The 14,615-nt window shown below is 43.4% G+C and overlaps 1 protein-coding gene across 3 annotated transcripts; it reads left to right on the top strand.

Moving 5' to 3' along the window:
• The first annotated feature begins 440 nt into the window (after positions 1-440).
• Positions 441-13,388, top strand: LOC115009206 (ceramide kinase-like). 3 transcript variants are annotated; one of them, XM_029433060.1, is made up of 15 exons: positions 441-769; positions 1,531-1,602; positions 1,971-2,009; positions 2,241-2,381; positions 3,010-3,132; positions 3,233-3,358; positions 3,451-3,517; positions 3,703-3,848; positions 4,838-4,912; positions 5,479-5,631; positions 6,694-6,799; positions 6,980-7,059; positions 8,409-8,614; positions 9,055-9,269; positions 10,063-13,388. In XM_029433060.1, the coding sequence occupies exons 1-15, from the start codon at positions 634-636 to the stop codon at positions 10,148-10,150; spliced, it is 1,773 nt and encodes a 590-aa protein (XP_029288920.1). In that variant the 5' UTR covers positions 441-633; the 3' UTR covers positions 10,151-13,388. The 3 variants fall into 3 exon arrangements, with proteins under 3 accessions (XP_029288920.1, XP_029288921.1, XP_029288922.1); XM_029433061.1 differs by lacking the exon at positions 1,971-2,009; XM_029433062.1 differs by lacking the exons at positions 1,531-1,602; positions 1,971-2,009.
• The last annotated feature ends 1,227 nt before the right edge of the window (positions 13,389-14,615 follow it).

Here is a 14,615-nt window from a genome sequence, read left to right as displayed (position 1 = left end):
AGTAAATCTTGGCATTGAAATATATTCTTTTCTCTTAATGGTCACTCCCTTATAAATTAAATAAATGATTTATTGTGTATAATATAGTCTATGTCATGCAGTATTTTAATCTGACCTGGTAAAACATGATGGAACCATATGAAGACGAAACAGCTTCCAAAAGATTAATGATATACAGATTTATATTTGATATTATCCATAGAAATCATTATTCTTGCAGTGTTTTTAGCTTTTAATTACTTTTTAATCACTCTACATTTGTATTCCCTCCATTAGAACATACTCTATTTTAGTGACAGCTCTTTGATAGATCTAACTATCTATCTAATCACAAAATATAAATTAATCACAAAAAGATTCGTATTGTCTGAGCTTTCTGGCAGCACTTGAACGCACCAACAAGCCCCTCCTACTTCCGGTGAAAACCGCTATCTGTCAGAAAGAAAACATCCCGAGCCGAAATCCGCTACGCGGACACATTGTTACTGCTCGCGCCGCTGTTTGATATTCTTTTTGGAGTTTGGAGCCTCTCCGGACACACAGAGAGAACATGCCCGGACAGAGGTAACTGTCCCCGGGCTGCTGCTGCCTCCTCAGCCGGCTGAAGGACAGGAGCAGGACGGACAGACGCAGATGGAGAGGCCGGGGAGGCTGCTGCTGCTGTCCGAGCTGCGCGTCAGAAACTCGGCGTACGATGTGAGCCTGAGCCGGTCCCTTCTCACCTGGAAGAGACGGATCTCCAGCCCGGTGTACCACCCGTTCAGACCCAGTAAGTTCCCCGGATAACATGTCTGTTTATCTTTGTAGCTTTACATCTCTGTCTGTGTGTCTGTCGGCCTTAAACACACCGTGGCGTCCTGGGTGATAAACAAAGGACACACGGAGGACATGGTGGACACAGACAGTGTTTAGACCTGGAGATAACACACACATTAATACACTGAAAACAGCCAGATGTAGTCTGGGCTGCAACAATAAGTGAGACATGATACATCCGGTTACATAACACACAGCATCCAGGGTGACACACAATATGTGGAGGTCACAGTGAGGCTGCAGGCAGGGGGGGGGGGGGGGGCAGCAACACAAACCAAACCCCATACAGTTTTTACAGTATTTAACATTTAGCAGAATATGTGTTTGAAGGACTAAAGAACATAATGTCATAGTTCTTACAGCAGGGGTGGAAGCAGTATTGTAGTTAAGTACAATTGTGTGGTTGAATGTTTCCATTGTATGATACTTTAAACTTTACAATTAAGAGGCAAATATTGTTTTTACTCCACTACATTAATTTGACAACTTTAGTTACATTGCCCATTCACATTATGAATATAAAACATAGATCAACGAACAACTTATGAGGTATTATTATGTAATAAGCCACCAGGAAGGAGATAAAGTTGATAATATTCAATTAAAATGTCAAAAATAATGATAATCTTTAAAGCAGGAACTGTTTTAATTAGATCTTCAGCTCAAAGCAATGAATCGAAGACAATACTTCAGGATATGTTTCCTATGTTGCAGGACAGGATTTTGATCTGGTGACAACCAACGAGACACAAGTGAATTTATCAAATGATCAACTCCTTCAGAAACGTAAGATATTTAAAGACTGATGAGGTTATTTGTCAGCTATGATATTAAAATATATATAATTGTGAATTCAGGGACTTTGACATTCCTCCACTGAGAACAAAACAGAGAAGTTTTAATGAATATAAGTAAAAACACGTTTGAACAAACTATATCAAAACAAGTCTCATGCATCCAGTCACTACTTCCCAAACGCATGCATTATCACTCAAATCTATCTAAAACGCTTCAGTCTTGTACGGACGTGTAGCGTGCCTGTGCAAGCGTGAGGCTGTTTATGTGGAAGAGCTCTCTGCGGGGAAACACTGAGGTTGAGCGTCTCCCGGGTGAAGCCTGCTCTGGTGTTTGGTAACCGTGTGGTTCTCCTGCAGGGTTTTGTGTTCCTTCGTTCCCTCGTCGCCCAGACTCAGGTAGGATATTTTGCTCCCACAATGCAGTGGGGCCAGGTGTGTGTGTGTGTGCGTGTGTGTGTGTGTGTGTGTGTGTGTGTGTGTGTGCAGTGTTTCACTTCATTAAATATTACGTGAAACTTGAAACTTATGGTGCGTTCACGTGCTGCAAAAAGGCTCCGAAATATCTGACGAGAGGTGGCTTCTGGATCCTAATGCTAAGGGTGTCTGTGTGTGTGTTTGTGTGTGTAGGTGTGTGTCACAGTGTGTCAGTGTCAGAGATCATCTCTGTCAGAGAGGAAGAGGAGGAGAACATCTGCAAACGAAGAGACGATGGCAGCTGGAAAAAGATCAAAGAAAGAGAAGGAAAGGACTGCAGGCAGGCCTTCACAGGTAAACACACATCTGTACACACACGTCTGTACACACACGTCTGTACACACACGTCTGTACACACACCTGTACACACGTCTGTACACACGTCTGTACACACGTCTGTACACACGTCTGTACACACGTCTGTACACACACCTGTACACACACCTGTACACACGTCTGTACACACACCTGGAAACACAGTAAAAAATATATATCGTGAAACAAATCTGTAAAAGCACCTTGAAACACAACTGGAAGATCAATAAACAGCTGTGGAAACACCTGGAAACACCTGGAAACATCTGGAAACACAGTAAACACACTTGGAGATCTGTAAACCAGAGATGCACTGATTGCAATTTTCTTGGCCGATTCTGATTTTCTTACTAACTATAATTGACGGCATGGAAAGTTCACAATTGACTCTCAAACACATCTCTGTTGAAGTGTCTCATTAAGTTAGTTTATCCAAATGTCTTGAAGTTGTTCCTCCACGGCTTATTTTGGACTTGCAAGTGTTAAGAATGGCGAGCGTTATGTCTTCTTCACCGCCGCTGAAGAACTGAATACATCTATAAAAAACATAACTACAGAAATCCCTGTTCAGTTATAAATCGTTGCCTCTGTGTGTGTCGTGTGTCAGTGCTGTACGTGGAGAGGTGTCCGCAGCATCGCTGGCGGTGTGCTGAAGTCACCTTCACGTGTTCAGAGGCGGCGCTGTGTCAACGCTGGGTCAACAGCATCAGAGAGCAGCTGTCAGCCATCAGTACGATTTCACACCAACACACACTGACACACTAAGAACGACAACAACAACTGTAAATATGTGAACACTAACGTTCAGTAACTCTGTGATGTGTCTCCAGCCAGCAGACCCAAACAGCTGCTCGTCTACATCAACCCGTACAGCGGGAAGCGACAGGGAAAACGCATCTACGAGCAGAAGGTCGCCCCGCTGTTCGCCCAGGCAGGCGTCTCCACGCACGTCATCGGTACGTCCCGTATCACTCACTTCCTGTTCTGGGGCTTCTGGTCTCGGGGATTAAACATCTAACACACATGGTGTCTGTGTTTCCTGTCGCAGCGACGGAGCACGCAGATTATGCACGGGACCACCTGAGGACGGAGGCGGAGCTGAAGAAGTTTGACGGGTGAGAGTTTAGCTCCTTCACTAAACCGGAGCACAAAATACGGCCAAAATAAAAGCACGACAGAGAACACATCTGTCCTGCTGCTGTCTTGTGACCTGCAGACGTGTTACACTTTGAGTGACCGTAAACTAAAAAATAAAAAGCAACGGTACCCTTTATAACATCTGACTCTGCCCCCGGCTCAGGGTGGTGTGTGTCGGAGGGGACGGCATGTTCAGTGAGATCATCCACGGGCTGATCTGGAGGACGCAGATCGACGGCGGCGTTGATCCAAACTGTGCGGACGAAGCGCTGCTTCCCTGCTCGCTTCGCATTGGAATCATTCCTGCAGGTCAGAAAGTCTGATGGGATCAAACATAAAGATGTATTTGCCGGTAGAGACCCCTGAATGCAGCATCAGTCCAGTTTACTTCTCAGTTGATTTCTGCAGGTGTCCAGACCGCTGCGTGGTCTTATTTTATTCATTACTTCTTCAGACTCAGTCCAAGATAGAATAATGATGACACAGACGGACGCATATAAATATGTAATAATCCTTTAAAAGCTTTCTCTGACAGTGTATCCACAGAGAATGGAAATGTGGGCAGCGAGAGGAATTCTTCTTAAATATTGAGCGTTGCTAGTCGTCTTCACTTCCTGCAGCGTGGAGAGAAGATGCGGTTGTTCTCTTTCCTTACATACCATCAGTGAAACAAGGCTGACCTCATGATGAGGGAGGCAGGCGACTTTACAATTTAAACACAGTGAATCACAGAGACATCAATCCTTTCATTATTCAATCTAAACTGTTCATTTCCCACAAATGACATGAATCACAGGTCCCGAGGCTGAAATCAGACACGGATGAGACGCTGTGTGAAAGCCTGTCTCTACATGATGTATAAATAAAGTTATGTTACTTTTAATAAAACATACTCTGCATGTTCCCTGACAAACACTCGGACTCTGATTCAGAACGGAGGTTAAACTGCTGACGTGAACTATGTTTGAGGTGTACACCAATGTTATTTTAATAGACAGCTGACAGCCAATCAGAGAGCAGGATTCTCTGTTACCGGGGTATAAATGCAGGTACTGCTTGTGGCCTAGTTTCTCAGTTTGTTCTGTTTTTTTGTTTGTTGGTTTCCTTCTGTGTTTTCTGTTCTGCTTAAGTGCTCTACACACACACACACACACACACACACACACACACACACACACACACACACACACTTCAAATATTTGTATTCAAACAGGCAACGTTTATGAACATAATCAGAATATTTGCGGTCGTCAGAAACATCCGTCCTCCTCTTCACACAATGTTTTTGTTTGTTTCAGGTTCTACAGACTGTATCTGCTTCGCCACTGTGGGCACCAACGACCCCGTGACCTCTGCGCTGCACATCATTGTGGGTCAGTCACATGGTGTCACGACACTAACATGATCCAGTTCACCTCATATGCAAAACTCCAATCTATAAAAGATCTATATCATTATCTCACCAATGCATTCTCCAAATGTGGTGCAACAATCCTGGATGTGAACTATTAAATATGAAATACAATCCAGTGTGTCCTCCAACACAGTCCCACAAAATGTAATAAAATACATTAATATCACATTACTTTGCTTTCCGTGGTCTCATGCTGCCATCTAGTGTTCACATAAAAGCCTCTGAAGGTGCACCTGTTGAAAAACAAAGTTCTTTACTTGGTGGATTTAAACATTTAGGCAAAAACAATTACACATTAAAATAATACACCAATATATGAGTGAAATACCCAAAATGGATAAGAAACTTTGTTTAATAATTCAGTAAAGATGCAAATCCAGTGTGTTGAACCACCTTTACGCTCTGAACTGCCCTGTTTCCTGGCTTTGTGTGTGTGTGTGTGTGTGTGTGTGTGTGTGTGTGTGTGTGTGTGTGTGTGTGTGTGTGTGTGTGTGTGTGTGTGTGTGTGTGTGTGTGTGTGTTCAGGAGACTCTCAGCCGATGGACGTCTGCTCCGTTCACCACAACAACATCTTCCTACGATACTCCGTCTCCCTGCTGGGATACGGTTTCTACGGCGACGTGCTGACTGACAGTGAGAGGAAGCGATGGATGGGCCCGGCCAGATACGACCTCTCAGGTAGAAACAAGTCTTAACCTTCCATGTTATGCTCCTTCACTGCCTTTATTTAAGAACTTACTTTTCAGATTTTACAAGCAAAACATCAGTTTATAAAATAAGATCCATCGTTAGAGGCTTTAATATGTTGATGTTGCTGTGATGCAGGAAACATTTCAGACTTGATCTGCCAATAAAGTATCATCCTCATCCTCATCGTTACACATTAAACTACCAAAAGTATGAAGTATATCTTCACCGTGACCAACAACAAAGTAGCCTACAGCTTACTTTTTAAAATAATCAATAATATTGATCCGACAATACAATAGTTTAATACGTTTATAAGTTAAGCTTTAAGTTTACAATCTACTTTAATTACATTTTGTTGCTGAAACTTTGACCTGGTTATAAAACAGTCCCTATGTAATACTGATGACTCTGTATGTAAGTAAATGAGACCATCAGCGAGAAGATTGGCAATTACTTTATAGGATTGTATAATATTGTAGTATATTCTGTGTCATCGGTGCCAATGGGTCCGATTCAGGCAAAATCATGCAGGTGCACCAGAGGCTGCTTCAGCTCAGACTCCAGAGGGGGGCGGTCCCTGTGTGGAGCCAACACCAACACCACGCTGCTGGAGGCGCAGGCCGTATTGCTGGGCCTGCTGGAGGGAAGGGGGGGGGGGCATGGGATAACCAGAACCAAGACTTAGCAGAGCAGACTGTCAGACTCCGCTGCAGTAAAATGAGAGGTTTTCTCAAGGGACTCTGGTGCTTGGAATGTCCGCTTTTGCCCACAGGGGGCGCCAAAACCAACACAAAAGGAAAGTTCCTCGTAGCAAATCTACGTGAAACTTTTGTATGTAGCACTTTTACTTGTAATTGAGTAGTTTTAAACTGCGGTATTACACTGAGTGATGTTCAATTTTGAATAATACAGTTACATGTTGTCAACTGTAAATCGAGCCACTAAGCCAGCAGATGTGATTGTGGTGGAAGAGTATTAGAACAAGTATAACTGTCGTATATAAACAGACGTCCCATTTTATTTACCTCCATGACGCTGTGACTCCTGCAGGTGTGAAGATGTTCCTGACTCATCATTACTATGAAGGAGCAGTGTCCTACCTGCCGGCCAGAGGCATCATGGGAACGCCACGGGACGCCGCCAGGTGTCGATCCGGGTGAGAGAGATGCTTTCTAGATGTGAAAATGTGTTTTTGATTTTAAAAATCAAAAACAAGTTAACACTTGAGTCTTGGGTTCAGCTGATCTGACATGAGTTTAGTGACTGAAACTGTTGTTTTCTGTTAATGTGATCTGATAGTTGTTATAACATAACATCTGTGTGTCTACATTTCCAGCTGTGTTGTTTGTCAACACAACGGGAAGCAACTTTCAGAGAAAGCTGAGAGGTACGAGATGGATGAAGCATCAGAAAGCGGTGAGTCGAACAAATCTTCATTCAGAGCTTCTAAAACAGTCAAACCACCTAAAGAGATTCAGATTTATATGTTTGATCTTAAAATGTATTTATACTGTACAAGTGGTCCATGTCACTTCACACGTCACACATGACCTCACACACGAAATCGCACCACAGCACGTCCCACCACACAAGACGTCACAGCACACAAGACGTCACAGCACAAAAGACGTCACAGCACAAAAGACGTCACAGCACAAAAGACGTCACAGCACGGCGCAGCACATCAATGGATCAGAGGATCAGGTGACCGAAGACCAGAAGGGCCAAAGGACCAGAAGACCTAAGGACCAGAAGACCTAAGGACCAGAAGACCTAAGGACCAGAAGACCTAAGGACCAGAAGACCTAAGGACCAGAAGACCTAAGGACCAGAAGACCAAATGACCAGAGGACCAGAAGACCTAAGGACCAGAAGACCTAAGGGCCAGAAGACCAAATGACCAGAGGACCAGAAGACCTAAGGACCAGAAGACCTAAGGACCAGAAGACCGGAGGACCAGAGGACCAAAGGACCAAAGGACCGGATGACCAGAAGACCAGAAGACCAGAAGACCAGAGGACCAGAGGACCAGAGGACCAAAGGACGAGAGGACCAAAGGGCCAGAAGACCAAAGGGCCGGAAGACCAAAGGGCTAGAAGACCAAAGGGCTAGAAGACCAGAGGGCCGGAAGACCAAAGGGCCGGAAGACCAAAGGGCCAGAAGACCAGAGGGCCGGAAGACCAAAGGGCCGGAAGACCAAAGGGCCGGAAGACCAAAGGGCCGGAAGACCAGAGGGCCGGAAGACCAAAGGGCCGGAAGACCAGAGGGCCGGAAGACCAGAAGACCGGAAGACCAAAAGACCAGAGGACCAGAGGGCCGGAAGACCAGAGGGCCGGAAGACCAAAGGGCCGGAAGACCAAAGGGCCGGAAGACCAGAGGGCCGGAAGACCGGAGGGCCGGAAGACCGGAGGGCCGGAAGACCGGAGGGCCGGAAGACCGGAGGGCCGGAAGACCGGAGGGCCGGAAGACCAAAGGGCCGGAAGACCAAAGGGCCGGAAGACCAGAGGGCCGGAGGGCCGGAAGACCGGAGGGCCGGAAGACCGGAGGGCCGGAAGACCAGAGGGCCGGAAGACCAAAGGGCCGGAAGACCAAAGGGCCGGAAGACCAGAGGGCCGGAAGACCAAAGGACCAGATGACGTCACAGCACGGCGCAGCACATCAATGGACCAGAGGATCACATCACACATCTCATCACATCTTTTGGAGTTTGACAGCAGCAACAGCAAAAAGGGTCAAATCTGTCTTTTGGGTGTTTTTGGTTTTAGAAAGTGAAGGCGAGTGGAGGACGATCCGAGGGAAGTTCTTGGCTATAAATGCTGCCAGTATGAGCTGTGCTTGTCCTCGCAGCCCCAAAGGCCTCTCGCCTGCAGCTCACCTGTCTGACGGCACCACTGACCTCATCCTGGTCCGAAAATGTTCCCGCTTTGACTTCCTCAGACACCTACTACGACACACCAGCAAAGACGACCAGGTAACAAATCAGCATTCTGGTTTATGGTTATTCCACATAATAACAATAAAAAGACTGAATCTTTTGGTTTTCTTGGTGGAAACACAGAAAACCTGAGTTCTCATTGGACAAACTAAACACTCTGATTCCTGCTGCAGAAAACAGTACTACTGTTACTGTTTGTGTACAACACACAGAGGTGGCCGTAAACAAAAAGCTGCATTTCGCAAATCGTGATAAAATACCCAATTAAGACGCATATCCCGATTGGGATGTATCCATGTCCAAAGAAAGAATATTATCTGCATATCCCACATGCTACTTTCTGAATAAGACCTAACTATATCCAATCAGAATATGCTGTTTACATGACTCGTATTGAACTCTGCACGTTGTGATATTCTGAGTGGAGTATCGCTCATGACTGTCTCCTTCTTCTTATCTTGTTCCGTCTGCTGCAGTTTGACCTGAACTTTGTTGAGGTCCACCGGGTAAGGCGTTTCTGCTTCACGCCCCGTCACTGCCAGAGCGACTCGGACCTGGACTTGCGGGAGAACGGCAAACACCAGATCTTCAGCCAGATATGCCGAGACCACCCGGCTTGTGGCTGTGCCCCCGCCTACAGCAGCTGGAACTGCGACGGCGAGATACTGACCCACACGGCCATCGACGTCAGGTACCACGACCCGCCGGGAGGCTGTAGAGATCTGTAGATTTCTCCTAAACTCTCAACAGCTACATTACATAACGCCTCATGTACATATTAAACACTTGTAATATAAAGTTGTGTTGATGTGAGTCATGAAGTGGGGAAGCTTCATGCTGATATCTGTCAGTTACATGTATGACCCTGTTCACCTGTAGTGTGTACAACATGTATGACTCTGTTCACCTGTAGTGTGTACAACATGTATGACTCTGTTCACCTGTAGTGTGTACAATATGTATGACTCTGTTCACCTGTAGTGTGTACAACATGTATGAATGTTACAATACATATCTTTAAAGGAGCTTTTCTCTAAAGGAGCTTTTTCTCACACTCTTCAGCAGAAGTCTCCACTTCAGCAGCACTTACATACACCAAACTTTCCACTTTCATTCCTCTCTATATTCTGAAGCTTTGTGCAGAGGGCTTTGTTCACATGTCACTCACAGCTCATGTTATACACGCTACACTAACTACATGCAGGAGATGCACTAAGTTCTGTGTGTTGACAGGATTTAGTGATTTATGGAGTGATACAAAGACAGATCCAGAATCTGTACAAACCACTGGCTCTAATATAGCAACACAATTAAATAAGAACTTTGAACCATGTTCAGATTTCTGTTCCGGCATATTTAACAAGATGTTACATATTTATACAACATTTCAGAAAACTCTTAATACAAGAGACACGTGTCTTGCTGTAAGTGATCTACTCATGGTGATATCTATTAGTTAACCTTCTGCTTTTCTCTTTTCTCAGAGTGCAAAGCAATTTGATCAGGCTGTTTGCTCGAGGGATCGAAGAACCGACGGTGTTTGAGGATCTAACCAGCCCCTGTGCAATATAGACCGTCAGCCCCGTCATTACCTGTCACACACTGGAGTGGTCTCTGTTTGCAGCCTGCGTCACTGCTGCTGCTGCCGCCATCATGTGACCGAGTTGAGCTGTTACTCGACAAAGATTAGCAGTAAGGAAGGACACGACACTTTACTTTCTGCCTCTCAAAGTTCAAGATTCCTCACAGACGGGAAGTAATTACATTTAAAGGTGGTGAAGAAAAGCTTCACCCTCACATTCTGTTTGTGTCCGGAGTGACGGGTGTCTGACTGTTAATATCTAAAACTGAGCGCTGCCTTGTTTATCATATTTCTTTGGCTTCGTTACCTTCGTTACAAACGTTGCCTGTAACCGTAACGTGTGTGTTTCAAAGCGCCCGGCGTGTCACTGCCTCCGGAGCGACAGTTCTCAAAGGTCTGGTGCGTTTGTGTTGCTTTGACTTGCACTCGTCTCGTCTCGTGGCCGTCTTCACTCGGACGTGTCTCATTCTTGTGGCTGATTCGACGAAGACTTTTGGGCTGCATCTAACGATTGTTTTCATTATCGATTAATCTGCCAATTATTTCCTAGATTGATGGTTTGGTTTGTTAATTTAAATGTCTTGATTTGTGAGAGATTTAATAAGATAAGATAATAAGATATTAAAGAGAGAAACGCAGGAAGTCTTCATATCTGACAGCATCATAAACGATTAATCGATGATCAAAACAGTTTTTTTCTGTTAATCTACTAATCGATTAGTCGACTAATCGTTGCAGCTCTCGTGGACGTTGTGACTCTTGACGTGTTGTTGGTGTTGTGACTCGGACTCCTGTCGGCTGCCGCCCGTTACAGACTCGAGTCCAGATGTTTCCACTTGATCACTTAAACTCAGACTGAGACATTCGAGGACGAAACTTCAGTAACTTGTTGATCGAATGCATATTTTGTATTTGTGATTTTCTCACATTCTTTGATTTGCTGGAGCACTCGAGACCCAAGAGAACTCGTCTCTTCTATCTCGGACTCGTCACGGTCTTCTCTCTGTCTTGTGGGAGTTTTGACTCGGACTCAGATAGTGTGTTGACGAATGTCTAGATCTATTTGTATTAGTTATTGTATTTTTCCTTCTTTATTAGGGCTGTAGTGATAATCAAATGTGGTCTCCAGACATTTGTTCTATCATCTCGGACTTGTCTTTGTCATGTGGATGATTTGTCTCGAACAGACTGAGACTTCTAGTTGTTCTTCAGTTCATGAATAGATCTGAAATTGTTACAGAAATGTTATCTGATTTGCACTTTTAAATAGTTTTGGATTTTGGATTATGTGTTACATTTATTTAAGGATGCCAGACACCTGCCGGTCATTTGATCATTCAGGGTCGGGGGTTGAGCCACATTCTTGAAGAGTAGAAGGTAAATCCCCCGCACATGGTCACTACTTACATACAGGAGATTAATTGCTTCTCAAACAAGTCCATGAGATTTGTCTCCACCCAACCTGAGCTCAATCGTAACTATGAAAGTGTATTTTTGCAGACTTTAATTCCCAGCAATGTCTCATTTTAATTTTAGTCAAGATTTTGTTTCAGTCCAGCTGTTCGTGTGATTTTAATCTTCCATTTCTGCTCGATATGCAAGTAAACTGAGCGAACACAGGAGTGACAGTAAATGATCTGCAGAAGGACTTCTGTGACACCAATGTTTCAAACTGTGCAAATATTCTGTCTTCAAATGAGCTGAAGATGTAGCTGTAACTTCAATTTACTCTCGGTGCGGTTTATTTTTGTAAAATCTCAAGTTAATGATCTGCAGAAGGACTTCTGAGCCTTCCACAAAGATGAATTCACCTACAACTAAAGAAACAGTTTTAACTTTAAGACAGGAAGTATCGGCACTGGACTGTCGGACTGTAGATGCTGTTTTTTTGTTTGTTTGTTGACAAGCAATCCTGTTTCCTCTCTGCTGACGTCGAGCTGGACTCGGATGAAGGAGAGAACCAGTAGCAGCTCACGGTGCTCCAAAACCAGCCAATCAGCTTTCTCTTGATCCCAATAATCTGACCAAACACCAGCCGGGGTTTAATGATGTAGCTGTCTGACTGTCGTAGCTCAGCCTAGAGGTCTTCACAGGTCCAAAATCTTGGCCCCAATCAAAAAAAAGTACTCGTGGAAAAGCTACCAGAACTCTGCGTGAACGCATTCATTTTCAATAAAAAGTCTGGATCCTGAGGGGACAGTAAATCAGACCTGAATGTGTTGGTCCTGACGGAGGGAGGACAGCAGCATGACGCTCCACTAACATACAACAGGAAGACAACTTGACCCTGATCAGACTGAATATGCTGTTCAGAGGAACCTGTGAAGACCTTGTAGCTCGGCCGTCGCTCTGATGTTCATTTGTCTCCTAACGTTGTTTTGATGTACAATCAAAGTTTCCTGTAAAACCTTCATACGACAACAAACCAAATGTGTTGATCATGTGCACACAGAGGTCGACTGATGACTGAGGGGGGTTTTTAATCGGGAGAAGATACAAATGTTTATTTACATTCAGCATATTCAACGTGTTTAATACTTTAGATTTAGTGCAAACCAGAAACTGGCAGCGTGTTTTCCTGAAACAAGTAAATACTTGGCGAGAAGCTACTGTAGCTGATGAGCTAACCGCTAACATGCTATTTAGCCCGGAGCAAGCCCTAGCCAGCTATAATAGCCCACATAGCTAGCTCAGTTGCTAACAGGCAGTAGCTAACTTGTCTAGCCAGAATAGCTAGCTTGCTTGCTACTAGCTAATGTGGCGTTTACAAATCTAACGCTAGTGCACTTGCTCTCTGGGCCCCGTGGATGAGGAACATCCTGGTGATTTTATACTTTATCTTTTAAACTTTAGTTTATTTAACAGCAAAAACCTTCAAATCATCAGTTCAGATTTATAAATTCTGAATGTTTTAAATAGAAAGACAAATAAAGATAATTTAATATTAATTAATCCTAATTATTATTCTGATTATTTATCTCTGAAAATGTGAAAATCAACTTCCCAGAGTTGTGAAACTCTTGAAATGACCTTTAGCTTGAAACCTCTCTAACTAACCGGGAATGTTTTTATTTTATTTTCCACACGTCGTTTAATTTGATGGTGAAAACTAGTTTGATGAAGTGAATCCGTCGACCTCGAGCTGTAATCTGAGCTGTGACTCATCTTTACCTGCTGTAGCTGTTTCAAGATCAGGAATAAAAACATTCAAATCTTCCGTGTACACAATTCATGATTTTATTCTTTAATTCTTTAATGATTGTTTTGTATGAAAAAGTGTTCTTGACTTTTTGTGTCCTTTTCAAACGATAACGATATCACAATGATTCGGCCATTTTGCCGATTTTAGAGTTTACAAAGAGGATATGTGTCGGACATATTTGTGGAAACTTTGGACTTTTCCCTCACAGTCCAGCGTTCACGATCACCCTTAAGCGGTTTTAGACTTTAGAGTTATTTAAATGTAATTTCTTTTGGTAGCTGCAGCTATCTTTGGTTGATAAATCTACAGATTCTTATTTTCAATGTCTCTTTTTTATTCTTTGTCTAGCCAAAAGATACTCAGTTGATCAGAAGTACTACAGGTGAGTATTTCTACTGTGTTTGTCGGCTGGAGCCAGAAAACATTTAGCTTTTATTGCTTTAAAAAACGATCTTGATGGTGGAAGAAGTAAGAAAAGTACAACAATGTAAAAACAAATACTCCACTACAAGTGCAAGTCCATTAGAAATCATACTTAAGCAAAAGTATTATCAGCTAAATGTAGTGAAAGTATCACAAATTAAAGTGCATATTATTAAAAATGTGACTCGTATGACGTTATTGTGTGTGAACAGAGCAAACAGCAGCTCAAGTCAGAGTAATAAAAAGATAGAAACATGTGTTTGTGGATCAATCCTCTGCATCGATGTGAGAATGATTTCATGAGAGCAAACAGCCGGCAGCTCTCGCAGGTGATTAGAGCTCGTTAAGGAAGTCGGATCCAATAATTTCATTAAGATTTCAGGAAGCAAACAAACAGGAAAATCTGGTTTTCAAGTCAACGTGTTGACACGGTAAATAATCAGAGCAATAAAGTCAGAGGGAAGTCTGTCGGAGGGTCGATACCCGAGCGGGTACAAAAGGAGGCAACTGGGACCTGAACGCCCCGTCTGCAGGTCTGATCTCTGAGCGTCTGTCCAGGTGAGTCTCATCCACTGGACACTTTGCAGCCGTGCTTCACTGAGAAAAGGCTCGTTTTGAGAAGATTAAGCTGTTAAACTACTTTTTAGACATGTTATATATATAATAAAATAATTATAATATAAAAGCTAAATATGGTTTAATTTTAATGTATCACAGTTGGTTTGTCTCTTCAGGCTGCAGGACATGAATCACTTTTATTTAACATTAGTTTAGATCACAAATATGTTCACATTATTAATATTTCTGCTGGTTTTTTAATTTACATGTAG

The sequence above is a fragment of the Cottoperca gobio genome, chromosome 6, assembly GCF_900634415.1.
Source record: "Cottoperca gobio chromosome 6, fCotGob3.1, whole genome shotgun sequence".
NCBI classification, from domain to species: domain Eukaryota; kingdom Metazoa; phylum Chordata; class Actinopteri; order Perciformes; family Bovichtidae; genus Cottoperca; species Cottoperca gobio.
Note: the sequence above shows the minus strand (reverse complement) of the source record. Positions and strands in the feature narration are given on the sequence as shown.